Raw genomic sequence first — 26,790 nt, forward strand, 5'->3', positions numbered from 1 at the left:
AAAATTAAGCTGGTGGAGCAGGGATTTAATTATGCTCTCTGCTTTTGAGTACACCACCTGGCCCAGAAGGGAATGAATGATAAACCCTCTGTCCTTAGGGGTATGTGTTTGTATAGGGGTGTAGGTGTTCTTATCAGGGTTACTTCTTTCTGCAAGAATTTAGTGTAATTCGAATGCTTTCACCTTCTCTTGGGGGACAGAGAATGCAGTGCTAGTGGGCTGGGGGAGAGGGGCAGAAAGGCAGACGCTGCCATCTGCGGCGTTGATATGCAAATACTTTGGGACAACCACCTCTCTTCAGCCACACCCACCAAGAGGAGAGAGTCTTAGAATTGTTGGCACAAGTTGAATTAATGTTGCTTATCTCTACTCTCCAGAAAACCAAACCAAACCAAACCAAAAACGCGCCTCTGTTCCTTTAAGGTCGGCCTTCTCTCCAGATTCCCCAATGCCCCTAGACAAGCTACGGGGACCCGAACTCAGACTCAGTTAAGAACCTTCTCACAGGCTCCACCCCGTGTCAATCAAAGCCTAGAAACCCAGATCGCGCGAGGCCCGGGTGCTAAGCAACGGCAGAGGGCGGGAAGTTTTTACGTTCTAGCACCGCCCCATATGCAAATAGGCCAATCACCGTCCAGCCTTCTCTGCAGTTCCCTCCTCCCCCTCTCTCTGTTGGATCTCTGGGGAGTTTCCGGATCCCTTCGACGAATAGCGGCTAAGAAGGCGGGGCGTATGCGCGCTCACCCCGCCCTCGCGCCGGCGCACCCCTCCCTGCAGGCTCGCGGCTGTTAGCGGCGGTCAGTGACGCGCGGTCTTGCACACGTCGCGACCCAGGTGACTGAGAAGGCGGGAAAACACCGCGAGTTGTCCGCAACTGGGTGGGGAAGTCAAGAAAGTGAGGCTGTGAACTTGGGGAATTATTTGGCAGTGGTGGAGAGAGGAAGCGTGCACAATTCGCCCCACTGGGCCCTCAGACCGTCTACAAAGTAGAACCTCCGCCTGACAGAAATGAGGGTGGGGCAAGTGGGGTTTTCTACAGTCTGTACTTTAGTGAAATACTCGAGAAGTCGCTCCTCCCAATGCCCTATACCTGTCACCACAGCGCTCCAAGGGCCCTCGCAGCCCTGCCCCTCAGCCCTCTCCCATTAGTTCTCAGCGGTTTTGCATTTCTGCGCGCCCCCCTACCCCGCCCCCTCGCAGGTGACATCTCGCTCCAGAACCGCGTTAATTTTCTGCATCCGCAGAGCCTTCAAGGCCATGGCCTCCGTAGGAGCGACCCCAGGGAGGACGCCGCAGGGACCAGGCCCCGGCGAGGCCTCGACCAACTTCCCCTGCCCAGCGCCAGTACCAGGTCCCGGGGAGGCCGAGGAGGAGGAAGAGGAGGAGCCGGCGGAGGTCTGGCGGCAGTGTTGTGGGGGGAACAGGAGCTCGAATCTGGAGAGCGGGGAGTTGACTCGAAATTCTGATGGTTAGAATATAAAGGGGCTGGAAAGAGCTGAGCAAGTCACTTCCCTCCTACGAGTGTTGGTTTCACATTTACTGATTGGGAGTGATGATGTCCGTCTCAGAGTTGAAAGAATGATTAAAATTAAATAAGGCATGGCCCAAACCTGGTCTTAAGAGGGGTTCACATGTTGGGTTCCTTTCTTCCTCGACCAACAGATCCATCTGTGTGTGCTGTGGAATTCAGGATACCTGGGGATTGCCTACTATGACACTAGTGACTCCACCATCCACTTTATGCCAGATGCCCCAGACCATGAGAGCCTCAAGCTGCTCCAAAGAGGTGAGGGCAGAACCAACAATTCCTCACTCTGGGATTGGAAGTGTATTTCACGCATATCACTTTACTTGACTCAGTCTATTTTGTTTTGTTTTGTTGACTCCTAGAGGCTTCTTTTGTTGTTTTTGGTAATTAATCTCATTGTTTACAAATGTATCAGGTGCTGGAGATACAGTCCAGGGCAAATGAGTCATGTCTATCCTTCAGGAGTTTGTAGTCTAGTGATAATCTCCTGGGCACCCCTGTTCCCTCCCATCACCCTATCTTACTACTCTTTTCTAATCTCATGTCTGACTCCTACCTATGCTCCCAATCTGGGGGGCACTCCCTACTCTTAGAAGGAGGAAAGAGGAAATAAGTTTTTGAGAGACGAAGGGAGATAGCAAGGGGAGGGCTACATATTCCCTCTCAGTCAAAAGATAAAGATCCTTAAAAAAAAAAACAGAAAGATAAAGATCCTTGAACTCATTTGGTCTCTGTTCTCTTTCCAAGTTCTGGATGAAATTGATCCCCAGTCTGTTGTTACGAGTGCCAAACAGGATGAGAATATGACTCGGTTTCTGGGGAAGCTTGGTAAGGACTGACTAAGGGAGAGAGGGAAAATGGGAAAGGACTAAAGTGTGGATGTCCCAGGAGACTAAAGGGTCTTGGAGGGAGCTACGGCCAGGAGGCCAGAACTGGGTGAGAGGGAAGGTGGAATAGAGGCAGAAGGACTGAGATGTACGGACTGATGGCCCTTTCTTTGCTTCCCTCACAGCCTCCCAAGAGCACAGAGAGCCTAAGAGACCTGAAATCATATTTTTGCCCAGTGTGGATTTTGGTATTTCCTTCTTTTTGCTTTGCTCAGCCCCTCATCCCAGTTTTTTTTATCTTTTTTCCTAACTCTGCCTTTATCATCAGAGGTGTCCCCTCAGCCCTATCTCATCCTAAACCACTGTGTTCTTCAACCAGTCTCCCCATGAGCTCTCCTGATCCCTACTTTTAATAACGTGCAGCTTAGGCACGTCTAGGGATGAGGGCCTTCCCTGAGAAAAGGGAGTGGTAACACTTTTTGAACAGCTCTGATTGTTGGCATTTTCCCCTTTAAGCCGAAGCCATTTGCCCCTTAAGAAAAAAAAAAAAGCACTGCCTCAGAGAACTTGTTAATCCAGAAGGCACTTTCATAACCTTCCCAGGTTTGCAAAAAGGACAGGGAATGGTCTATCCTATACTAGATGTTAGGGCATTCATGTTATTTGTTCCTCTACTAATGTAATCTTTTTGACCAAAAATCTCCAGTTCAGATATCTTACTCTTCTGAGCCATTTATCTTTCTCAATTATGTTCTCAGCCTTTATATTATATGTAGAATAAAAAGAAAGTTAGACTAAGTGCCTGAACATTTGGTTCTTGTCTCGGCTTTCCATTAACGGCCTGTGTGAGCTTGGCAGGCCACATCATCCCTCTTGCTTCTATTTTCTCATTCTTAAAATAGGGTGAAAAATTCGGTTAAAAGACCTTTCCCTCCCTCAAAATAGGTCTGGAGATAAGCAAACAGCGCCTCCTTTCTGGAAACTACTCCTTCATCCCGGACTCCATGACTGCCACTGAGAAAATTCTCTTCCTCTCCTCCATCATCCCCTTTGACTGCCTCCTCACGGTGAGATGGTTCCCACGAAATAAGGGCTGGGATGCAGCAGATTAGAGAAAGGCACAAGCGCCCCAGTACTAGGATTGAGTCTTGGGAGGCACTAGCTCAGCCCTAGAAAATAAGTTTTCTTTGATGTTGTCTAGCCTCCAAGACACTGAGATTTACCCCAGCTTCACTACTGATCCCTTCCTAGGTTCGAGCACTTGGAGGGCTGCTCAAGTTCCTGGCTCGAAGAAGAATCGGGGTTGAACTAGAAGACTGTAACGTCAGTGTGCCCATCCTGGGCTTTAAGAAATTTGTGTTGTAGGTGATTTACGCTAACCTCAACCAAAGTAAAATGGGATTGGGAGGCCTGGAAAGTAAGATGGGATCAGGGAAGGGGGCAATGAACCATTTGGTAAAGTGCTCTAGGACACACGGGAGCTCCTGAGAGGGTGTGAAGCTCTGGGGAGAAAAGTGAGACAGTGTTCTGGAAGGGAGGCTAAGGGTGGAACTGAGGAATGAACTCGGACCTCATACCCCAACCACCTTCCCTTGTTTTCTGTATTCAGGACCCACCTGGTGAGCATAGATCAAGACACTTACAGGTAAGGAGATGGAAGCAGACTGTCTTCTCCGGAGAGGGAGAAGGATTAAGCTTAATACTCTAATAATCCTAATGGGGCTCCAATTTCTTTAATCCTGGGGCTATTAGGATCTCTCTCCCTGAAGGAAAGAGAAGAAGGGAGTGAGGGGGAGAGAAGAAAAGCACAAAGGTGTCAACTTCCTTTTCTAAAGGGAGAAGCTGAGGCAGAGAGCAGTGAGGGACAAACCTTATATCAAGACTTGGTCTCAGAAGGATGTTCTCAATCCCCTTTCCGTTTTCTTAATTTCCTGTAAAAATCCAAATTACCCCAATTTCTTCCTGACAGTGTTCTGCAGATATTTAAGAGTGAGTCTCATCCCTCGGTGTACAAAGTGGCCAGTGGACTCAAGGAGGGGCTCAGCCTCTTTGGTAGGTGTGCTCCGTCCTTCATTCCACACTACACAAGCCTGCCAGAAAAGCAGCTGCCTCCAGAGATGTGTCCCAGCCCCTCTTCCTACTTCATCCCCAGTGCCAGCTATCTCTTCCACTCCAAACCAGCTTTATCATCCTCTTTGTATCCTTCCCGAGCTTGGGTATCTCCTCACAGCCTTGTCCAATAGAGTTGTCTGGTATCATTTGCATATAATTTCTTAGTTTACCAATTCCATTTTTATTCCTTGGGTTTGTATGAATGTTTTTACTAGTTGTGCACCTGTCTAGGGACTTTGGGAGGCCATATGTATAGAAGAGAGTTATGTAACTACATAACTCCCATGTTTGATTTGCACAGAGTATCTCTTATAGTTGTTTCAGGCTTTAGGGTATATGGGGACATCACCCCAAATATCCACATGGTTTCACTATGCATCTCAGTGGGTTGTGCCTAATGTTTACGTATATGGGCTGGGCTCTTTGTGAGTTTAACTACGCCTGCTCAGCATAATTTTCTAGCTGAATTTTCCTGTGAGTGCCCATTCCCTCCCCCAAGCCCATGTAAGGTAATCCCAGCTCAGACTTGTGGCCAGACACCGGCTTTGGCTGCCTTTGTGTCCTGTATCTGGGAAACGCCCCCCACCCCCAGGCCAGCCAGCCCCATGCCCAAACCTCTGACCCTGATGCCTCAGCTTAGATACATCCATATATTCCTTTCCCTGCCCCTCTTTGTAACAGGCTCACTCCCTACCCCACTCCCAACAGGAATCCTCAACAGATGCCGCTGTAAGTGGGGAGAGAAATTGCTCAGGTGAGTAAGTCTCACACACGTGTTACAGATTAATGCATGCAGTCAACAGACACACACAGCACCCTTAGTAGTAATGAAAACAACTGCCCTTTCCCAAATGCATTTAATCCTTACAACGACCCCATGTGGTAGCTGTTACTGAACCAAATTTGAGTCCACTTGCCTGTGCACAGTAAAGCCAATCTACTAACACCAGGTTGTGGTCAAAGAAAGCGCAGTGTTTATTGCAGGGCACCAAGCAAGGAGTCCAGGTAGCTAGTGCTTAAAAGACCCAAACTCCTGAAGGCTTTCAGGGAAAGGTTTTTAAAGACAGGGTGAGGGAGGGGGGTTGTGGGGTGTGTGATAAGCTCATAGACATTTTTCTGATTGGTTGATGGTGAGTTAATCAGGAGTCAACGTCATCAACCTTCTGCTTCCAACTGGTCTGGGGTCTACATGCTTGTGGGCAACACACAGTTAACTTCTGCCACTATCTGCAAAATGGCTCAAAGGCTATGGCTCAGAATATTATCTATAGACCTTGAGGGGGTACTAAAGGTCCTTGACTTTGTTTAATGGCTAAAGTATTATTATTTTGTCTTACTTAACTGTTTTCCTTTCTTTCTGCATTTTCTCACTTCTCTGATTAAATATATTCTTTGGAACTTGGGGATGCCTAGGAAACTAAACTTTTGCTACAAACAAGAGGCAGGTGGAGGACATGGGTGTTGGGTACCTATTCCAGGAAGGTCCCATAGGGTCCTGCTTGGTTAAAGTAGCTAGTATTATTCTCATTTTATGTTGTCAGCACAGATACACACATACCCATTGATGATATAGAGACTTGCACACATAACGTGCAGCAGAAACACAATCACAAGACACTAATGTACACATGGTAATATCTTTAATTATTAAAAACACACTTCGGATTTGAACTGTTCTCTGATGACTTTCAAATTGGTGTCTCTAATTTCCACAGGTAGCTCAAACTCAGAGCATCCAAACTGACACCCACTGGCCCTGTTCTCTTCCTGCATTCCCTTTTCTGGTTAATGGCATTGCTGGCAATACAGCTTCTGACGCTCTGAACCTTAGATTAATGCTTCTCCCTCACCTCCGATACCCAGTTATTCAATAAGGGCGCCTATTGATTCTATCCGGAAATGTTTCTCTCAGCCATCCCCTTCTCCCTCTTTCCTCTGCTCTAATTCTGGCTGTCTTCATTTCTACCCTGGAGCATTGCATTCCTTTCACATTGGTCTCTCTGCCTCTAATCTCTTCTTTTTCCAATCTATTCTTCTTTCTAAAATAACTGTCATTCCAAAGCAGAGATCGGAGCGTGTCACCCCCTTTTTTTTTTAAAACATAAGTGGAAATAAAACAAACCTCAGGATGCTTCCCCCCACCTGCAGGATGAAGATTCTCGCCTTCAGCAGTATGATGTTCAGGGCCTATCCCATTCACCCCAATTTTAATTTCCAGGCTTACTTTCCCAACCCCATCCTAAATCCTTTCTTACTGGATCCTCTGTATATTCCAGTCACTTAGGGCCACCTGCCATCATAGAAACACATCATGCCTGTGTTTATGCCCTCTGGAAAGTCTTACCCCTGTTCTTCTGTCAAAATCTTATATCCTTGTCAAGGTGCAGCCGAACTATCACCTTTTTGGTGAAGCTTTCGCAGGCACCTCAGAGGAGACTGACATACACCTTGCTGTGTGGTCACATAGTGCCTGTTTATATTTTCTAGTTGCGCTATCACATCAGGTTGGAATTAGCAGCCCTCAGAGCTGAGTGAACTCTGTGTGTGGCCATTCCTGTTAGCTTGGTGCCTGGCACAAGGCCTCGTACACTAGCGCTGAGGGAGTGGGCACAGCACACTAATGCAAGCCCATTAGTTACATCATCTCTAAAAACTGAGGAAACCTTTGCTAGCCTGCAGGTGCATAATCCTTTCCCCTATGCCACCTGCCCTTCAGTGTATGTCTATTGGAGGTTAATTTAGGATAATCTCTGAGGCCATTTCCAGGTAATTGGTGGAGTGATCTAATTACCCACACATTCTCTAGTGCTTCAGGTGCAGATCTCTAATCTCAACCAGGGATGAAAGGGAAGGAATTCTCAGTGGAGAAGAGAATGGAGTTAAAGTTGCAGGATGGGTGCAGAGTCCCCAGATGGGATCTTGGGAATATAATCGCAGGGCGTAGAATCACAATCTGATGATCAACTAAGGGCCCAGCTGTTCAAAAGCCGGACAGGGCCCCTGGAAGTTGACTGAGTGTCGCATTATGCTCTAAAGAGTACTGTCCTAGCAGTCTGGATACCTGAGTTTGATCTGTACTTCATACTAGCTGCATGACTTTGAACGACTTGCTTATTTTCTAAGGGCCTCGTCTCCTCAGCTGACTAAGACCTCTAGGCACTAGCAACGCATGAGTCAGATACACAGGTGTTCTATAAGAGAGTATGCTTAGTGTAGCTCACATGCTTCCCAGGTGGGGAGAGTATTCACAGACTGGCCTGTACTGCTCCAGGCACCTCGGCTCCTTGGCCACACCCTTGAATCCACCTGAATCCTCCCTTTTATTTTAACCTGGTGTGTTCTAACCCAGGGTAACTGGCCAGAGACTACAGTGTGATATACACATCCTTAGGCCCCAGTGTCTCCACAGGTTGGCTTTTATATAAAATTGTATGCCTAATTGTATGCCTAATGGCTTGCTCTAATGTGGGCTCACAGGTCCTTACAGAGTCTCACACTCTCCTTAGCCATAAGGAAATAGGGATACCCAGAGTTAGACAAACACAGATGAGACATTTATTTCTGTATAATGATTTAATTTATTAGGAAATACCTCAGACACACAAGATAATAATATAAACTTCTGTGTTTCTACTAGCCAATTTAAAAATAAGACTGTTATTGGAGCCCCTTAAGTGCCTCTACCCAATACTTTCTTCTCTGCAGAGATGACCATTATCATGAATTAAGGACTTATCATTCTACATGGAAGAGTTATGTACTTTCACAGGAAGAACATGAAAAGACGAATGTCTGTGCTATTTCACAGCTAAATACAGATACGCAAACTCATTCTGACTTATTCTCTCCTACTCAGCTGCAGAGAGAGCTAGAGTGTTGGCATACAAATGCTTCAACACACTGCTCTCCCTCTAAAATATTGACAAGCTCCATCACATATCCACATGGAATGACACATGGTCACATCCATCAAAACTGAGATACACAGACACAGTCGTGCTCTTCAAAGATTTTCAGTAGATGCAAGTGAACCCACCTGCATAGATAGGACACTGTACTTACCAGTACAGGTACACGTTGCCACAATCCCCAGAGACCTCCAAGTGCACATTTTCACAAATTGAGATCAAGACAGTGATAAGAACAGATGTAATTTCTGGTCCCCCGACTCCAACCCTCACTTCAGGCTATGGTTCACACGTCCAACTCAGGACCTGGGGGAACTAAATTCCCGTCTGGATGTCATTCAGTTTTTCCTGTTACCCCAGAATCTGGACATGGCTCAGATGCTGCATCGACTGCTGGGTCACATCAAGAACGTGCCTGTAAGCCCAAGGTGGCGGGCAGGGAGGTGGGGAAGGAGGTTGAGGGATGGTGGGCATCTTGAGGGGCGTTAGGGTGGGAGAGGAAAACAGTGGCTGTCTCCTTGTCTGACTGTAGCTGATTCTTAAACGCATGAAGTTGTCCCACACCAAGGTCAGTGACTGGCAGGTTCTCTACAAGGTAAGGTCTCCCTTTTTTTTTTTTTTTTCCGTTTTTGTTGAAGTATAGTCAGTTTACAATGTTGTGCCAGTTTCTGGTGTACAGCACAGTGCTTCAGTCATACATGAATGTACATAGATTTGTTTTCATATTCTTTTCACCATAGGTTGCTACAAGGTATTGAATATAGTTCCCTGTGCTATACAGTATGAACTTACTGTTTAAGGTCTCCCTTCTTGAATCCCAGAAGTCCAGGTTAAGCCCTTCAGCATGTGTTGTAAACCCTCTGTACTCTGATTACCCTGTCCTACTTTATCCCAATACCTTTTTTTCCCTCAATACCTTTTTTTTTTTTTTAAACTTTGTATTGTGGAAATTGTCAAAAAATTTTAGAGAAAATAATATAATGAACCCCCACATACCCACCATGGAGCTTCAACACTTTGACTCATACCAATCTTGTTTCATATGTATCTTCTCCCACCTTCCTTTTCCTGGATTATTTTGAAGCAATTCCCAGCCATCTTATCATTTCATCCATAAATATTTTAGAATGATTTCTGAAAGAAAATAATTTTTAAAAAAGAATAACAATACCATTATCTTACCTAGGAAAATAATGTAATTCTTTAATATCATTAATTATCTCATTTTTAAATTTCTACTCATCTCTTAAATGTAATTATTTTAAAATTACAGTTTGTTTAATTAGGATTCAAATATGTTCAACATATAGTGATGGGATGATGTCTCTTTAATTCTCCTTTATGGGTTCCTTCTCCATTGCACCTTTTCCTTTCTTTCTCTCTCTCTTTCTCCTTATATATATCTTTTTCCCTTGCAATGTTATTTATTGAATAAGCTGGATTATGTGTCCTGCAGAGTTTTCCTTAGCCTGAATTCCACTGATTACATTCCCTACGCGTATTAGACATGTTTCTCTCTCTTCTGGAATTTCTGTAAATTAATGGTTGAATCTAGAAGCTTGATCAGGTTCAAGTTTGATTTTTCTTCAATACTGTTTGTTAAATGGAGGAACGTAATGTCTGATATGTCTGTCTCTCCTTTTGTGATGTCAGCAGCCTTTGATGTTTAATATCTAAGTCCATTAGTTCTTTAGGGATTGCAAAGAATATTTACGCAATTCCAAACATGGTATAGTCAACTAATTCTAGCTTCTAGCCCTTTCCCCTCTTTCCACCTGTAGATACACTTTTCTTTCTTTCTTTCTTTCTTTTATTGAGTTATAGTTGGTTTACAATGTTGTGTCAATTTCTGGTGTACAGCACAATTCGTCAGTCATACATTAATCTACGTATATTCATTTTCATATTCTTTTTCACCATGAGCTACTACAAGATATTGAATGTATTTCCTTGTACTATACCCCTTTTCTTTTTAAAAATTTTAAGATTTATCCTTATATTGTTTTAACTTTTTATTTAAAAAACAAAATTTAATACTTTAAAGTTGCAAAAATTGTATAGAACGTTCTCATATACCTTTCACCCGCTTCCCCTAATGTTAACATCTTACATAACCAGGGTATAATAATCTCCTAAATACTTATTTTGTGAGTTATAATTCAATGCTATCATTGTTTATTTTTGCTCAAATTTTTCTAGCTCAGATCATTAAGAGTTCTTTCAGACTGACCAGGGGAGGGGGGCTGTATTAGGTTTACTTATTTATTTATTTAATGGAGGTACTGGGGATTGAACCCAGGACTTCGTGCACGCTAAGCAGGCACTCTACTGCTGAGCTATACTCTCCGCTGCCATCTTCTTTCTCACTGTTTTGCCTTTGAGGTCTTCTGTCTGTCTTTGTTATTGTATTTTTCCCTGTTAGTCTTTGTTCTTCTCGGTCCATCCTTGTTCTCTCACCTGAGCCCGGCCTGGGTATGGGCCACCCTTCCCTGTCCATTTCTCCTACAGACTGTGTACAGTGCCCTGGGCCTGAGGGATGCCTGCCGCTCCCTGCCCCAGTCCATTCAGCTCTTTAGGGACATTGCCCAAGAGTTCTCTGATGACCTACACCACATTGCCAGCCTCATTGGGAAAGTGGTGAGTGGAAGGAAAGAAGCAGAGCTCCTGGGGAACTGGGGGAGAGAGATGGGCTTGGATAACAGAGAGTGACTGGGCTCTGGGGAATGGGCATGCATGGGAGACATTGAGGTCAGCTGGATGACCAAAGGGTAGGATGGTGAGAGGAGACAGCCGAACATCAGGGATGTGCTTGGAGGGTCAAGGTTAAAGCAGGGACTACAGGGTGAATTGGGGCCCAAATAGAGATGAGGAACAGGATGAGATGGTGTTGGATAGAAAGAACCTGGACTTCTTGTCTCCTCAGGTAGACTTTGAGGGCAGTCTGGCTGAAAATCGCTTCATCGTCCTCCCCAACATAGATCCTGAAATTGATGAGAGTGAGTATTAGGTGTGCGGATAGACCCAAGGGCTCTGAAACCTGAGCCTGCCTGGAGAGGGGGTTCTATCCTTGGTAGGGAGCAAGCTACCTAGCAACCAGGGCGGGAACCTTACTTTCGATATCTATGTCTTCCACCCTCCTAGAAAAACGAAGGCTGATGGGACTTCCTAGTTTCCTCACTGAGGTCGCTCAGAAAGAACTGGAGAATCTGGATTCCCGTATTCCTTCATGCAGTGTCATCTACATCCCCCTGGTGAGGGCAGGAGGGTGGATGTAATCTCCAGGGGTTTTTAAGGGGAGACATTAGGCTTATGAAGGACACATTGGTAGGTAAGAGAGCTCTTGGAGAAAACTGAAGAACATGAATACCTTTTTGGTGGCTTTATTCCCCTTGAGGGAAGCACTCGGGGGGATACAGGAAACTCTGGCTTCCTGTAAGAAAAGAGGGCACCCAGTGCATCACTGTCCTCTTTATCTCTTCTTTACTCTCCCCAGATTGGCTTCCTTCTTTCTATTCCCCGCCTGCCTTCCATGGTGGAGACCAGTGACTTTGAGATTGAGGGTCTGGACTTCATGGTGAGACCCTCAACCTCTGTAGGGGGTGATAAGGAAAGTGAATCAGCAGCTGAGGGAGGGCTTTACCCCATCAGCACCCCCCAACGTGGGATCCCTCTTCTGTAGTTTTACTTAGATCTTTGCCTGATCTGAGACAAAGCAGAAAAAAAAAATCAGGGTCAGGGCTAGAGGTGGGGTTAGAGAGGATGACAACTAAGAGATGCAAAGACCATAGCTTTGAACCCTTGTACCCAGTTCCTCTCAGAGGAGAAGCTGCACTACCGTAGTGCTCGAACCAAAGAGCTGGATGCATTGCTGGGGGACCTGCACTGCGACATCCGGGGTGAGGAGGAGTGAACGGCTGGAGCAGCTCAGGCAGCATGGAGATGGCTGACAGACTCCTTTCCTTCCTGCTGTTGCTCTCTCTCACGCACTCTTGACTCTGCACCTTCTCCTCCGAATGTCTCTGGGTGTTTCCGACTGTGTCTGCAAGCCTGTTTCTAGGTCCCTCTGCTGGCTTCTTGTCTCTCCTTCACTTACCCCTGGAGCTGACCCCCAGCTCCCTCCTTCACCTGCTTCCAGACCAGGAGACTCTGCTGATGCACCAGCTGCAGTGTCAGGTGTTGGCACGGGCGGCTGTCTTGACCCGGGTGTTGGACCTTGCCTCCCGCCTGGATGTCTTGTTGGCTCTCGCCAGTGCCGCTCGGGACTATGGCTACTCAAGGCCCCGTTACTCCCCCCGGCTTCTTGGGGTACGAATTCAGAATGGCAGGTGAGAACAGAAAGGGGTGGAGGTATAGACACGAGGAGCCCAAAGGGCCCATCTTCTGGATCCACAGGCCTTGTGTGAGGTACCTCTCCTCCTACTGCAGGCATCCTCTGATGGAACTCTGTGCCCGAACCTTTGTGCCCAACTCCACAGAATGTGGGGGGGACAAAGGGAGGGTCAAAGTCATCACCGGACCCAACTCTTCAGGGAAGAGCATATACCTCAAACAGGTAGGAGAAGCCCTACAAACTGGGCCTCTGGCTTCTTCTTCATGATCTCCACCCCCCACCTGCCAGCCAACCCAGGTCCCTACAGCTCTTCTTCTGTCCTCTGACCACCCCTGTCATGAAAAGACCATAACTCACACCCTCTACTCCTCTTCCTCTCATGTTCTCTTTCTCTATCTGAGGGAGAACCATGCTCTAATGATCATTCCATGGCCTGAATTCTCTTCCCCCACCTCTGAATAGGTCCACGCCATTCCTCAGTATGCCTCTGCCTGTCCCTCTTTACTGATTATAAAGTGAACAGAAGGGGCTGTGACCTATTAAACTGTGGCCATCTCTCTTGATCTGTCATTGATCCTTCAGTTTGGCCTCACCTTCACCATAGCCCACACCACCAGGCCCTGGGCCCTGTCTCTCCCCCCTATTCAGGTAGGCTTGATCACATTCATGGCCCTGGTGGGCAGCTTTGTGCCAGCAGAGGAAGCCGAAATCGGGGCAGTAGATGCCATCTTCACCCGAATTCACAGCTGCGAATCCATCTCCCTTGGCCTCTCCACCTTCATGATCGACCTCAACCAGGTCAAAGGGAGCAAAGGGAGGTGGGATTGGGGGAGAGGGTAATGGGGAAGGAATCCTATCCCTGAGAAATAGTAGAACGGGAAAAATGTTCCCTCTGCTGCCTGCTCTCCACACCAGGGGCAGGGAGTACCCAGTTCAGACACCGGGTGAATCAATACCATGAACCTTTATTGAACCCTGGCTTTGTGTAGGGCACAGTTGGCAATGAAGGGATAAACAAAACATGGGCCTCGCCGTTAAAGAACTTGCAGTCCAGTAGGGTGGGCACATATACAAGCAGCTTTCTTCACAGTTAGACTGTGGTCAGGCCTCAAATGCTAATGAAACTCTCCCTTGTCCACCTGGTGCCCAGCAGGTGGCGAAAGCGGTGAACAATGCCACTGAGCAGTCTCTGGTCCTTATTGATGAATTCGGAAAGGGAACCAACACGGTGAGGGGAGAAACTGAAGAGGAACTAAGGAGGGAAAAGTGGAGGAGGACGAAGGAGCAGGAGAGTGAGGCTGAGCCTTAGGGAAAGAGAGGGTTGTGTGGGCAGAAGAGAGACAGAGCACGAGGTGGGAAAGGCCCAGAAGGAGGAGGGGGCACCCAGGGCAGGTGGTCCCACACCCTCACCCCTGCCTTCTGCGCAGGTGGATGGGCTCGCGCTTCTGGCCGCTGTGATCCGACACTGGCTGGCACTTGGACCCACGTGTCCCCACGTCTTCGTGGCCACCAACTTTCTGAGCCTCGTTCAGCTACAGCTGCTGCCACAGGGCCCCCTTGTGCAATATTTGGTGAGGAAACCAATCCAGCCCCTAGGTACCTGTAGGGCAAGCATTTCCCAGGGCTGGGAACATCTCCATCAGAACAGGGGCTCGCTGAGGGAGGGACCATGTCCCTTTCCGTTTCTCACCACAGTGATTGACCAAGGGTATCAGGGAAGGAAGCAGAAGGACTGATGACATATGTACCCTTTATTCTCTTTTAAGACCATGGAGACCTGTGAGGATGGGAACGACCTTGTCTTCTTCTATCAAGTGTGCGAAGGTGTTGCCAGTGCCAGCCATGCCTCCCACACAGCTGCCCAGGCTGGGCTTCCTGACAAACTCATTGCTCGTGGCAAGGAGGTGAGGTCCAAACAGCAACTACCTCCACCAGGGCTCCCTTCCACCTCCCTGCTTCTCTCAGGTGCCCAGGTTTCTTGGCCTATGGGATTTCTGACCCTTCTTTTCCCTTCTCTTACCCAACACCTCCCCCCTGCTTCTTCCCACTTGGTCCTAGGTCTCAGACTTCATCCGCAGTGGAAAACCCATCCAGCCTGTCAAGGAGCTGCTAAAGGAGAAGCAAATGGAAAAGTGAGTGCAAGCCCAGGGTCCGCGTTCTCTCCAGCATGTTTTGTAGCTCTTCTCCCCCTTTCAGAGGCCCATCTAACCTCCTTGCCCTTCAAAGACTCAGTTTCTTCCTGAAATTCCTAAATTCTCAAGGTCCCCAGTTTCCTATGCTGTATCCTCTCCCCTCTGCTCAGGGACTGTTATCCCTCCTCTCATAAATCTCGCCATTCTCTCTCCCCTCAGTTGCCAGACATTAGTAGATAAGTTTCTGAAACTGGATTTGGAAGATCCCAGTCTGGACCTGGACATTTTCATGAGTCAGGAAGTGCTGCTTGCCGCCACCGCCATCCTCTGAGAGTCCTTCCTCGGCCCTCCTCCGCCTCCCAGACCCTCTTTGTTTCCTTATCTCCTTCAGACCTAGAGTTCTCAGTTTCCCTGTAAATTTTGTTTTCTGTCAGTAATAAAGTTTATTTTGGAGAAAGTTATTGTTTCCTTAGGCCAGACAGACAGGAGAATAGGAAAGAGATGAAACGCAAAGCAGCAGTCCACAGAGGGACCTGCCCTGCCTCATTAAAAATACAGTATCACTGCTGGAGGGAGACCCTTGAGTTCTACACAGAAGGACTCCATGAGGACCAGCCACTTCAACAGATCTTACAAAAACAGACGAGGGGGAAGACAGGAGCCCACGGGAGATGGTCTTTCTCCTTAGAGTAGGAACACCTCAGCCTCAGGCAGACACAGCAGGAAGGGCTCTGAGAGGCTGAAAGTCTAGGTAGGACGGGTGCAAGGCTAGGGGAATGGGAGGGACCAGCTCTGTGCAGCAGTGGGCGTGGCTCCACTTTTCCCACCTCAGAACTATGGGGAGCCGGGGTCGCAGTGGGCTGCCCCTGGTGCAGGCCCCCTACACGGTTCTGCTGCTGCCACTGGAGACAAGCCACCAAGACCCAGGGGCCCGGAGCTTCTTCCTCTGGGTGAGTATCAGGGGAAGCCTCTCTCCCTAGATCAGTCTCCTCCATTTCCACTTGATTTTGAGGACTTTTAAGTCTTTCCCTCTTTTCCCTTGTCCTTCAGGTCCTCAGTGATCAGTCTGGGCTCATACTCAGTGACCAGATAGTGAACCCAATCAGGGGTTAAGAGGAAGGGCCCGGCATGGCCCAGAGCCCTGCTGTGGAGTGAGTCAGCCTCTGCTCCTTGCCTTTTCCAGCTGCAGAGGATGCAGGCTCTGGAGAGGGAACAGGATGCCCTGTGGCAGGGGCTGGAGCTGCTGGAGCATAGCCAGGCCTGGTATGAGGGCCGCCTGAGGGAAGCCCAACAACAGCAGCTGCGTCTGGGGGCCCTTGGTGAGGTATGAGGCTGATCTACCGTGTGTGGGGCAGGGCTTGCAGGGACACATGGACACAGCCTGACACCGTCCTGGAAGGGCAAGAGTTAATGGGCAGGGATCATGAATTGGAAGTAACATTGTAATGACAGGATGCCACCAAGTGTTCAGTTGGTGTTCATTGTTGGGCCTAGAGGAGGCTGATCTGCATTCCATTCAGAGGGACATGATTTGGATCACTGCATGGAGATGGAGGAGTGGCCTGGATTGTTCCAATGAGTCAGGGATGGACAGGGAAGATCCATAAAGAAGAGAAGGGGTGCTGTGCTATTTGAGGGGAATGGAGGAACTGGACTGTTAAAGAGATGGAGTGAAGAGTATTAAAATTGCCCCCCTGCCTGGTGGGGAATTGGGAGGAGGGGATCCAGATGGAGGAGAGGAATGGCATATGAGCTCAAGTTTTCACCACGTTGTCTGTCTCTAACTCTTCCTTTAGAATTTTCTAACAGATTCACACTCAGAGCCTGGCAGCCCCCAGTTAGCCCAGATTCAAAAGGTGAACATCTGTTTGCAGAATCTAATTCAGGGGAAGGTGAGTTTCTTGTTTTTAGTTTAGACTTTTGGGAAGTGGGGTCATGGGGAGCAGCCTTGGGGTCAGTTCCGGTCTAACAAAACAGTGAATCCCCCCCGCCCCTCAGTTCTCTCCACATCCCTTGAACAAAGATAGTTCCTGCGCCACCCAAGACTGGAAGGGAAGGCCAAGGAAACAGAATTTGTGGCAGCAGCAGGTAAGCTGTAGAGAAGTGGGGGGAGGGTGGAAGCCCTGGGCCTCAGTGGGAGTGGGGAGCACAAACACCCAAACTGTCTCTCTCCTCTTCTCCAGGAGCTGACAAGGCAGCAGAAAGGAGTCATTCGCCCAAAGGGGGAGATGGCTCAGCCAGGCTACCCCGAGGGACGGGTGGGCCCTACCCGTGTCTAAGGTCTCCTCTGGTTCCCCTCAGTTGTGCTGGGGAGGCTAGGTCAGAACCCCCAGCCTCCTTATTCCTTTTTTTGACTCAACAGCTAAATGGCTCCAAGTAGTGGGTCAACTGAAGTCCAAACATTTTGGTATATAGTTTCTTCTCTCCTGAAAACTTCCATCTCACCTTTTTGGTGTTTTACACTCTCCCTCTTCCCTAAATGATTTGCATAATCTTTCTCTGAAATCCCTCTGGGGAGAAGAAATGTTTATTGAAACTGTCCTTCAACTTTAAATACAAAAATAAAATAGAAGCATCTCTAGAATTTCAATAAAAACAATTTTATAAATAATACATTTTGGTAGGAGGTGGAATACCTTCCTCACACTCCAAATCTTAATCTCTGCCCCCACATTATCTTCCCCTCTACCTGAGCCTGAGAGAGCATGAATAAGTAGTGGGATAAAGATGCTACAGAGGAATAGAAAGCAACTTTCTCCAGAAATGAGTCTTTGGTTTGGTTCCCACAAGGATTAGGGAAAGTGCATTATGAGAGAATCCATTGCCCTCCACTACAATCTTGCTAAGAAAGAGACGGGATAAGTGCATGAGAAGGAAAACCGCCATCCTACCTGGGAGAGTAGGGTCCTGAGGCCCATGTTGCCTTCTCACCAATGGGGCAAGATAGCAAATACCGCTGGAGACCCATCCCTCGAGGGGCTGTTGTGTCAGCAGGAGGCCAGGCCTAGCAGGATCAGCGCCCCTCCAACTGTGCCCCACCACGGGTTGCCTACTAGCCCTCCCCCAGCTCCGCCCCGAGTCACCGAAGTAGAAGGATGAAGGGTAGGGCTGGTTGTGGTGAGGACAGGGTCAGTGGAGTAGACAGGAGCAGGGAGCTGGTTCTGGGGAGAAGGAGAAACTGTCAGGGTGGCTGTACCACCCTCCTCTTGCCCTGCCTATTCTGCAGTGGAAAGTGGGGGCACCTCACCTGTGGGGCCGGGGGCAGCACCAGGAGCCGGAGGAAGGCATGGGTTGGGGGCACTGTGCTGGCTTCTCGATCTGTCGCAGTCACAGTCACCATCACCACAGAGTCCGGGGCAGCTGAGTCTGGGACCTCCAGCCACAGGCGCCCCCAGGCAGACTCATTCTGTTCTAGGCTAACCCTGGAGAGTAGTGACATGGACTGACATCAGGCTGAAGCCCCAGGCTCCAAATAGCTGAGAGCCAAGCACAGGCAGGGAGAGGAGCAAGGAATCTGAGCACCAATCTGAAAGGGCAGGAGGCAAGGCTTAACGAGGTATACCAGAGCCTGAAACCTGGGAATAGAAAGATGAGTCCCAAAGGGAGCAGGAGGATTCAGGGGATTCACCTGGAGAGGTTGGAGGTGAGAGTGAAGCTGGGGTTGACAGATGTCCTAAGATCAAGATCCCGAGGGCCTGAGAAACTGGCAATGTGGAGGCTGAGCGGGGCCTTGGTTCCCGGCGCCAGGAGACTTGGGGGACCGCTGAGCTGTAGAGGAGGGCCAGTCAGGGGAGGGGCAGGTCCTATTCTCTCCAGCCCTGGCCACACCTTCCATTGGCTTCTCACCTCCAGAAGGACAGGAACTACAGCACAGGGCTGGGGGGCTGCCCGGTGTAGGCCCTGCCCCGCTCCATCCTGGCCAATAATCTCCAGAGAAAAGGGTCCCGCAGTGGACAGAAGTGTGGGCGGTAGAGAGGCAGCAAAGAGACCTCGCTCCTGGGGTCCCACGGGCTCCAAAGGCACCTGGCCCAGCTCAGCACCCTGCGGGACTCCTCGAAGGACAACATGGGAGAAATGTGGCAGAGGATCTCCAGGGTGTCCTCTGGAGCCCAGCCCTGTCACTTCGACCAGCAGTTGGGTCTGGAGACCTGGGACAGGGATGGGGGGGGGGGGGGGGAGAACAGTGATCTGCATGAGGTTTGGAGACAAGGAGAAAAGGATGAGCAGCTTTGAATAGGGGTTGGTTCTGGGGAGTATGGATGGGGAGGGCCTGGAGTGGGTTCTGGGATGCGAAATGTTCTACAGCTTGAACTGAGTGATGGTTACATGGGTGTATTATATAGAATCCACCCACCTGAACACTTAAATTTGGTGGACCTTATTAAATGTTTATTGTAATTCACTAAAGTTTATATATATATAAACAAGTTAGGGATGCGGGTAGATGTACCTGCAACTGGTTGAGTCAGGGGGTAGAGGCCAGGGTGGGGTCCATCCTCCTTGGGGATCCCAAAGTGGAAGAGGAAGTCCAGGGAGGTCTGGGCTGAGGGAGGGCAAAGGCAGTCAGAGACCCTCCCGAGATGGTTGTGACTGATGTTGCTCTCTGAGCTCGGCAGTCTTCCTTTCTTTTCCCAGAAGTATCTCCCTCCTTACCTTGCACTCTTACCCGGGGGATGCCCTTGGCTGTGACCTGGATCTCCCAGGTTCCTGTCTGCAAGGGGTCATTCATGGTCACCATCCAGAACTGCCCGAAGCGGCGAGTGTGACCTAGAGGCCCGTCACCTTCCTCCTGGCCCTGGGAGACTCCTGAGTGGGTGTTGGGGATAAGAGATTGTCACATGAGAATTCCCCTCATTCTCCAATCTCCATTCTTCCCTCTGCCTTGAGAAACACACGTGGAAGTACCTGCAGGATTCCTGATCCAGAAACTGCTGACTTCCCCGTGGATCCGGACTGTGACCCTCTGGAGCCGCCCATCCACACTGAACACAAGTGGCCTCTCAGGCACAACAACAGAAGGCTCCAGGGGCAGGGTCACCTTGAGGGAGCAGGGCCGAAAAATGGGGAGAAGATAAGACATGGGATGAGGGGGAAACAAAGAAGAAAGAAAGGTAGAGACAAACTAAATAACACATAGAGAAGGGATACCACTGAGGGAGGAAGGACCAGGGTTGAAGCTATGGTCAATGACAAAGTTGAAGGAAAGGGACTAAGGATGATGCAACCATTTCTTGCCCCCCTTAAAAGATGGCAGGACTTCTAGGGTAGCCATGAGGACAGAACACTAGAGGCCATGACTAGGGGGGAGATGGAAGTACTAATACAGTAGTGTAGAAGTTTGTAGCCATGGATCTCAGAGGGAGAGAAACTTCCTTTCCCACCCTTCTGCCTAGAATGGCAAATCAGCAATGGGAGCCATTCTCCTACAAGAAAGAGAAATGCAGTGTCACCCATCCCCTCAGTCCTGAGTTGAGTCCACTGATCTGTCTGGCCCCTACCCTTACCAGGTCAGCTATGCTGTCCCCAACAATGGCTGCCACATCCCGAATATACTGGTCTTTGGTGAAGATCACTTCTCCTCCTGAGGCCAGGGCCACTGCTTCATATGGCTCAAAACGCAGAGGGGACAAGACCTCACGTCGAGCTCGGCCATGAAACCTAGATGGGTCTTCAGTCACCAGGAATGTGACCTGTGTCCGGAAGAGAGGCCAGTACTTGAGGTTTCTATGTGCCATCTAACATTGTAAACAAAGGTCTCCTGTGCTCAAGCTTTCTACAGAGCTGATGATTGGTGATAAATTCTCTGTCTACCCTCTGGCTGCTACAGCAGGGTCTTCTAATGACACAACGCCTGGCCTTCAGTTAGAAGTTGCCACTCTCTGTAACTGTCACCATATGTCATCCATATAGTGGATTGTTGGCAACCAGATCTCCAGTTCTTCAACTGGTTTACTGGGGGCAGGTTCAAATACAAATTCAGTATCATTAATGGTAGGGTCTCCCACTCTTTAGTACTGTTAAAGGGATTGGGAAATGTTATACTAATGGTCCACTTCTCCCCACGTAAGCCAAGTCTAGTTTAACCACCATAGTGTGGGTGTGACCCTTATTATGAGAGTGTTGTCCTAGGATTTCTCACATCCCTGGGTGGCTAACACTGAGTCTCCCCCCAGCTATGCTCACTCTGCAACGCCGCTCCTGAGTCAGGGCTTCCACCCGGTTGGTGAGAAAGGCATCCTTGGGGGAGGCATCAGTGAAGACAAAGATGTCTGAGAGTGGAGGTGTATGTAGCAAGGCCAGCTGGCAGGGAGGTAAAAGACTGATGTTAAAAAAAAATGGTGGCAGTAGGGGAATGGGTAGAGCAAGGGAGGGCAGAGTAGAAGGCAGTCGGGCCCTGGAACCTGGAGTGAAGCTAGTGGGATTAGGCTCTGAAAATGAGCTGAGGGTGGGGTCCCAGGGAAGCTCTAGCTCCCCTGATGGTGGGGCCTGGAAAGGAGGGGAGAAGAAGGGACAGGGTAGGGAGGGCAGACCTCCAGAGCTGACAGGCACATCTCGGGCTCGTCTCCACCTCCCAAGGCATGTAACTCATTGAGTTGTTTCCAGAAACTGTCAGGGTCACTGGTTGTAAAGACAGGACCAAACCCTGGGGAAGGAGAAAGGAGATTGAAATGAGTGAGAAGAGATCTCCCCTCACTCCCACCCAGGGCCATCTCCCCAGTCAAGAGGTCCACTGTGTTCCTTGGGTGGACAAATATTGAGATAACAATATTCTGTTATATTTATACACACAGGGTAGGACAAGGTAGGGGCTAGGTACCTCTGATGGGAAAGTGGACCTCGTTTCCTCACAAAATGGTGGCACTTCCTGTGATCCTGAGTGGGCCTTTTTGGGTATATGTATAAGTATAAAAAAACAACTACGGCAGCAACATGGATGGACCTAGAGATTATCATACTAAGTGAAGTAAATCAGAGAAAGACAAATGTCATGTATCACTTATATGTGGAATCTAAAAGAATGATACACATGAACTTATTTACAAAACAGAAATAGACTCACAGACATAGAAAACAAACTTATGGTTACCAAAGGGGAAAGGAGGAGGGAGGGATAAATTAGGAGTTTGAGATTAACAGTTACACACTACTACATATAAAACAGATAAACTACAAGGACCTACTATATAGCACAAGGAGCTATATTCAATATCTTGTAATAACCTATAATGGAAAAGAATATATATAACTGAATCACTTCACTGTACACCTGAAACATTGTAAATCAATTACAGTTTGATTAAGAAAAAAATAAAACTAGGGCCTCAGTTTCTTTCTTTTTTTTTTTTTTTTAACTTTTTTATTGATTTATAATCATTTTACAATGTTGTGTCAGGGCCTCAGTTTCTTCACGGAAAAGCCAGAGAAATAATAGTATTTACCTCAGACAGGGTTATTGGGATGACTGAATTGATTTTGTAAATCTAAGAACAGTGCTTTGACACACAGTAGGTGCTAAATTCTTACTTATTAATTTACTCACACCTTCATCTAATATGTGATAAGCCTCTACCGAATGTCAGCTACTATGAGATTTATACATGCAAATCAGGCTCAAACTCTGCCCTTAGGGGATTCTCAGTCCAAATTTTATTTGATGAACATTTCAACTATGGGAGTTAGGCAGGATAAGGCAAGTACTGATGCATTTTATGGAAGATGAAATTGAGAAAAGAGAGGTTAAACAATCAGCCTAAGGACACACAGCAAGACTGGTCGACTCAGGTCAAGTGATCTGACTTCCAGTTCAGCAGGGAAAGGAATATGATGTAACTAGCTGACTCAGACATTTCACAAAGGCCTGGACCCGCCAGCACCCCCATCTTCATCCCAACCTCTGTCTACAGGAAGTGGAGAGAATTGAAAATGACTTATTAGAATGGAAGCCTAAGAAAGCAGAGGCCACCTGTCTAAGCATGTATCATGACTAAACTCATGTGGAAAGTGCTGTCATTTTGGAAATAGTGGAAGAAGTGGCCCATTGTTTCCTGTATGCACACAGGTACCAGTACAGGCTCACCCAGGACTACAGAAAGTGCCTCCATTTTACTACAGAAATGAAGTCATGAGGGCACTTTCCTACCAGTGGCATTTACCCCTCACCCTGGACTTCAGTCCACTACCCCAGCCATATCACAGTTACCTGGGTCATGGAAAGGCACCAGGACGTAGTGGCTGGGCTCCATGGGGCTTCCCAGCCGCTGCTCCACAATGCGGCGAGCCTGGATTTTGGCAGCGTTGATCTCCTCACCCATGCTGCCCGTGGTATCCAGGACAAAGCTCAGGCTAGAGGCTGGGGTGATGTCCAGCAGCCTGGGAAGCAGGCCAGAGATACAGTGAAGGGTCTGCACATTTGTCCCCAGCCCCTCGTTTCTTAGCTCTGGAGCACCTACCTATTAAGGAGTCCATCTCCAGAAGGCCACTCACCTGGAGAAACCCCTGTCTCCCAGGCGGCTTCGCAGGAGGCTGAAGGCCTGGATGGAGGCCAGGAGGGCCAGTTTTGCAGCCTGGAGGTGCAGCATGTGGTGGGGGGAGAAGCCTGGGGATGTGCTATCCTTGTTGATGCCTCCTCGTGGTGGCTGGGAGCTGCTCTGGTCAAAATGGCCCCCGTGGCTACATTTCCCTGGGTTGGGGAAAGGAATCTGGAGGGTGGAGGTAAAAAGCCCACTGCCTCCTAAGAAAATGAGACCCTTCCTGACCTGGCCTGACCCTCTCATTTCTCAGCAAAGGATCAGCAGAAAATTTTGTAGAGGGCAAATCTGGAGTTAATCTGGAATAGGCAATCATCACAGCACAAGGTGAATCCCCTAGTCCCTCCAATCAGTCCCCAAAAGCTGCCTTCGGGCAATGGAGAAGTTTTATCAACTGAGTAAGAAGCTGCTCCCCAACCCCAACAATCATGGCCACCTCAGTGGGCCTTCATCCGCCCACCTCCTTCCCAACCTCCTCTCCTTTCAGGAAGTGATGCCACAGGAAACAGGACAAGGGCCTACAGAACTGAGATCCCTAGGAAGTGACTTTCTCTCCTTACTTCTGGAGGCTTTCCAGTCTGGTACCTGGAGGTTTGGAAGGATGAGTTCCAAAGTAGCCAGAGGTGAGGAGTGTGAAGCCCAGCAAATTCCCAGGGCAGCTCAACTCCTCACAGTCGGAGCAGGTAGGATCGTCCACTGGGAAGAGAGGGCAGGGGTCTGGTACTCAGGATTCTGTTGCCCCTGACCTTTATCCCTGTCCACCCAAACTTCTTCAACTCTTCCTCCCAACTGGAACAAGGTGGAAGCCCATAGGTACCCGTCAAAGCTACCCTTCTAGGCTTTCTGAACTAAAACCTGGAATTCATGGGCCAGCAATGAGACTCAATATTTGAGACTGGGACTGGGCTAGAAAACCCAGAAGTGTGGGGACCAATCCTAAAGGGAGTGTACCCTCTGTGAGCTTGTGAAGTGAACTTGTAATAGGCAGGAGGTACCTTCCAGGTCATAGTTCAGTTGGAAGGATGAAGGGACAGTGAGAAAGCCCCATGTGATCCAGTGAGGGGAGGAAGCCACATGGATGACAGAGAACTCCCTGAGGCGTAGACCTGGTGCTGGCTCTGTCCTTCCCCGTGTGACCTTGGGGAAGTGGCCTTTGGTTGAACTGAGGGACCTCACAGGTGGTTCCAGAGATGAAGTGATGTCACAGCCTATGTGACCTTAGGATATGACATGGTGGCTGGATGGGCTGAGAGGAGGTGACTCCGTGGGCTCCCCCTCACCCCCGGGGTCATGGCCGCACCTTGTGCCAGGCTCTGGAGCTCCTGCCTTGGCCAGAGGAGTTGAGGATGTGGCTGCTGCCTTCCCATTTCCACCCAGTTGCTGTGACTGTAGAAATCCTGGTCCCAAGGGAAAGGAAGAGAAGGGGAACAAGGTGCTAGTCTGACTGGTCGCACCATCTCCAGCCCTAACTCCCCACTCCTTCCAGTTGCCCACCCTGAAAGCCTTCTACCCTACCACTCCTTCAGACGCCCCAAGTCCCCTCCACTGCTCTCTCCCTTGCCCAGGATAGAGCTTCACTGACGTGGGAGTCTCCCGGTGTTTCTTCCTATCCCACTGCGTCCAACCAAAGGCCTTTCAGTGGCCTGCATGGCCCACCTCAACCTGAGCACTGTCCTCTCACTCACTTGTCTCCATCTGCAATGGCCTCCTGGCTGTTGCCAGGGGATGTGCTGCCAGTTTGGAGGTGGGGACTAGGGAATCGCCCCAGGACATTGGCAAGCAGCACCCAGGCCCTTCTTGAGTAGGGTAGGCTTGACTAAGAGGGCACCATTGGGGAGTAGGGAAGACTGGAAGCAAAGACCCCTCTGACCATTACCCCAGCCCTGTTCTCACCTGCAAGGCATGAAGTGCAGCCCCAAGGCGCTGACGGGCCAGGCTGTGGTCAAGGGCCCTGGCTGCCACCAGCGTCTCCTGTAGAGCCCCCACCAGGCGTGTGCGTCCCTGGCCTAGCCGCTCGGCATCAAAGTGCAGGTCAGGGTCATTCCTGGAAGTTGGCAGGAAGTCCTGGGCGGCATTGGCTCGAGACACCTCACCTAAGGCTGCTCGGAACCGCCGAGAGGGAGACCCAGGTCCAAAGTAGGCAGCAAAGAGGTCATCAGCCAGGAGGGTGCGGCCCTGGGAGAGTGGTAGGGGATAGGGGTTCCAGGGAAGCCCCTTGAATAGGACCACTGCCCACGTTTCCTCAGCACTGGCACTCAGGCTGGGTATGGAAGGATTTGAGGGTACTGGGCCCTAGAGGAAGGGGGACTCCTGGGTTTTAAGCCCAGGACTCCTGGGTATTGTTGCTACTGGGAGGAGAGGAGGGGATGCAGGGAGCGGGGAGAGGGAGGTCCCTTCTCTCAGCAGGCAGGGCCCTTAAGGAGTAGAGTTCCCTGGGAATGGGGGAATCCGGCTGGGATTTGATGGGACCCAGGGAGGCTCACCAGGAAGTCCTCAAGAAGAAGAGGGGGCCGACCTGGTGGCGGCTGCTCCAGGAAGAGCTGCAGGGTGACGTTGAGAGCCGCCTCCTCAGTCAGGTCCTGGTGGGTGATGGAGCCGGGGGCAGCCAGGAGACTCCAAACATTGGGGAAGAAGGCAGATGCCGGGGGCAGCAGTAGCTGCAGCAGCAGCAGCACTGAGGGGCCCAGGTGGGATAGGGGCACGTCCGCAGGGAGCATAGCTGAGACATGGACCTGGGGGACAGAAGGCTCTCAAGGGAGGAGAAGGCAGCAGCAATTCCAGGGCAAGCCTGGCACTGTTTGTCTCCATGGGCACCTGCTTTGTTCCCTTTTTCCGCTTTGCCTCAAGTACCTTATCTGCTCCAGCTGGCTTCCCCGCCCTCTCCCTTCACTCATCCGGACAACCTGAGGGCCTATCAGGCCAACAGGGACTTACACCTGCAGGGGAGGGGCCTGAGGCTCCTCCTCCAGGCCGCCCCTCCCCACCCACAGGCTGACACCCCCCCCCACACACACAGAAAGTCTCCTCTCTAGGCCTCTCCCCTACCTGGTTGCTGGGTCTCCGGGCAGGGCCGCCGGGGCGTGGCGTCACAGGGCACTTAGGTCAGAGTTATAATTAACCTAGGCCGACTCAGTGGAGGGGGAGGGATGCCCCAGCACGGTGGGGGCAGGACAGGCAGCACCTGGCCCCTCTACTCTCGCCTGCCTAAGGCCACCAGCAGCAGCCAGCACCAGGGCGGGCCTCTCTTGACTGTCCGCAATGCGGAGGTGAGTGGCTGGCTAAGAGCCTGGAGGAGGGAGTGAGCAGCGAGTGGCGAGCAGCGTGACTCAGGCCTGGCTCAGGTCCAGGGCCAGACCCAGACAGATGCATCTCTCCCCACCAGGACCCAGAGCCCTACCCACGCCTGCTGCTATCCTATTGTTCAC

At 49.6% G+C, this 26,790-nt stretch overlaps 2 protein-coding genes across 15 annotated transcripts; one reads left to right on the top strand and one right to left on the bottom strand.

The window, feature by feature from the left end:
* Window positions 1–743: 743 nt before the first annotated feature.
* LOC102515744 (mutS protein homolog 5) lies at window positions 744–17,421 on the top strand. Of its 12 annotated transcripts, none has more exons than XM_032462671.1 (29): window positions 744–834; window positions 1,245–1,395; window positions 1,663–1,786; window positions 2,276–2,356; window positions 2,541–2,603; window positions 3,301–3,422; window positions 3,607–3,716; window positions 3,965–4,000; window positions 4,325–4,407; window positions 5,149–5,221; window positions 8,654–8,792; window positions 8,908–8,970; window positions 10,884–11,012; window positions 11,299–11,371; window positions 11,517–11,626; window positions 11,869–11,949; window positions 12,184–12,271; window positions 12,511–12,700; window positions 12,801–12,927; window positions 13,354–13,503; window positions 13,859–13,933; window positions 14,133–14,276; window positions 14,472–14,609; window positions 14,764–14,837; window positions 15,670–15,787; window positions 16,021–16,161; window positions 16,634–16,729; window positions 16,836–16,925; window positions 17,021–17,421. In XM_032462671.1, exons 2-29 carry the CDS (start codon window positions 1,258–1,260, stop codon window positions 17,114–17,116), a joined length of 2,952 nt encoding a protein of 983 aa, XP_032318562.1. In that variant the 5' UTR covers window positions 744–834; window positions 1,245–1,257; the 3' UTR covers window positions 17,117–17,421. The 12 variants fall into 12 exon arrangements, with proteins under 12 accessions (XP_032318562.1, XP_032318564.1, XP_032318565.1 ...); XM_032462673.1 differs by having other exon boundaries at window positions 5,176–5,221; XM_032462672.1 differs by having other exon boundaries at window positions 763–834; window positions 1,201–1,395.
* Window positions 17,354–26,753, bottom strand: VWA7 (von Willebrand factor A domain containing 7). 3 transcript variants are annotated; one of them, XM_014554229.2, is made up of 17 exons: window positions 26,411–26,753; window positions 25,849–26,097; window positions 25,259–25,540; window positions 24,666–24,762; window positions 23,951–24,061; window positions 23,322–23,517; window positions 23,038–23,207; window positions 21,368–21,480; window positions 21,021–21,137; window positions 20,342–20,527; window positions 19,743–19,875; window positions 19,491–19,643; window positions 19,288–19,380; window positions 18,684–18,985; window positions 18,466–18,605; window positions 18,085–18,259; window positions 17,354–17,998 (listed from the first exon to the last, which is right to left on the bottom strand). In XM_014554229.2, exons 2-17 carry the CDS (start codon window positions 26,080–26,082, stop codon window positions 17,825–17,827), a joined length of 2,676 nt encoding a protein of 891 aa, XP_014409715.2. In that variant the 5' UTR covers window positions 26,083–26,097; window positions 26,411–26,753; the 3' UTR covers window positions 17,354–17,824. The 3 variants fall into 3 exon arrangements, with proteins under 3 accessions (XP_014409715.2, XP_032318572.1, XP_014409717.2); XM_032462681.1 differs by lacking the exon at window positions 26,411–26,753 and adding an exon at window positions 26,216–26,377; XM_014554231.2 differs by having other exon boundaries at window positions 17,526–17,998; window positions 18,684–18,889.
* Window positions 26,754–26,790: the final 37 nt, after the last annotated feature.

The sequence above is a fragment of the Camelus ferus genome, chromosome 20 (genome assembly GCF_009834535.1).
Source record: "Camelus ferus isolate YT-003-E chromosome 20, BCGSAC_Cfer_1.0, whole genome shotgun sequence".
NCBI classification, from domain to species: domain Eukaryota; kingdom Metazoa; phylum Chordata; class Mammalia; order Artiodactyla; family Camelidae; genus Camelus; species Camelus ferus.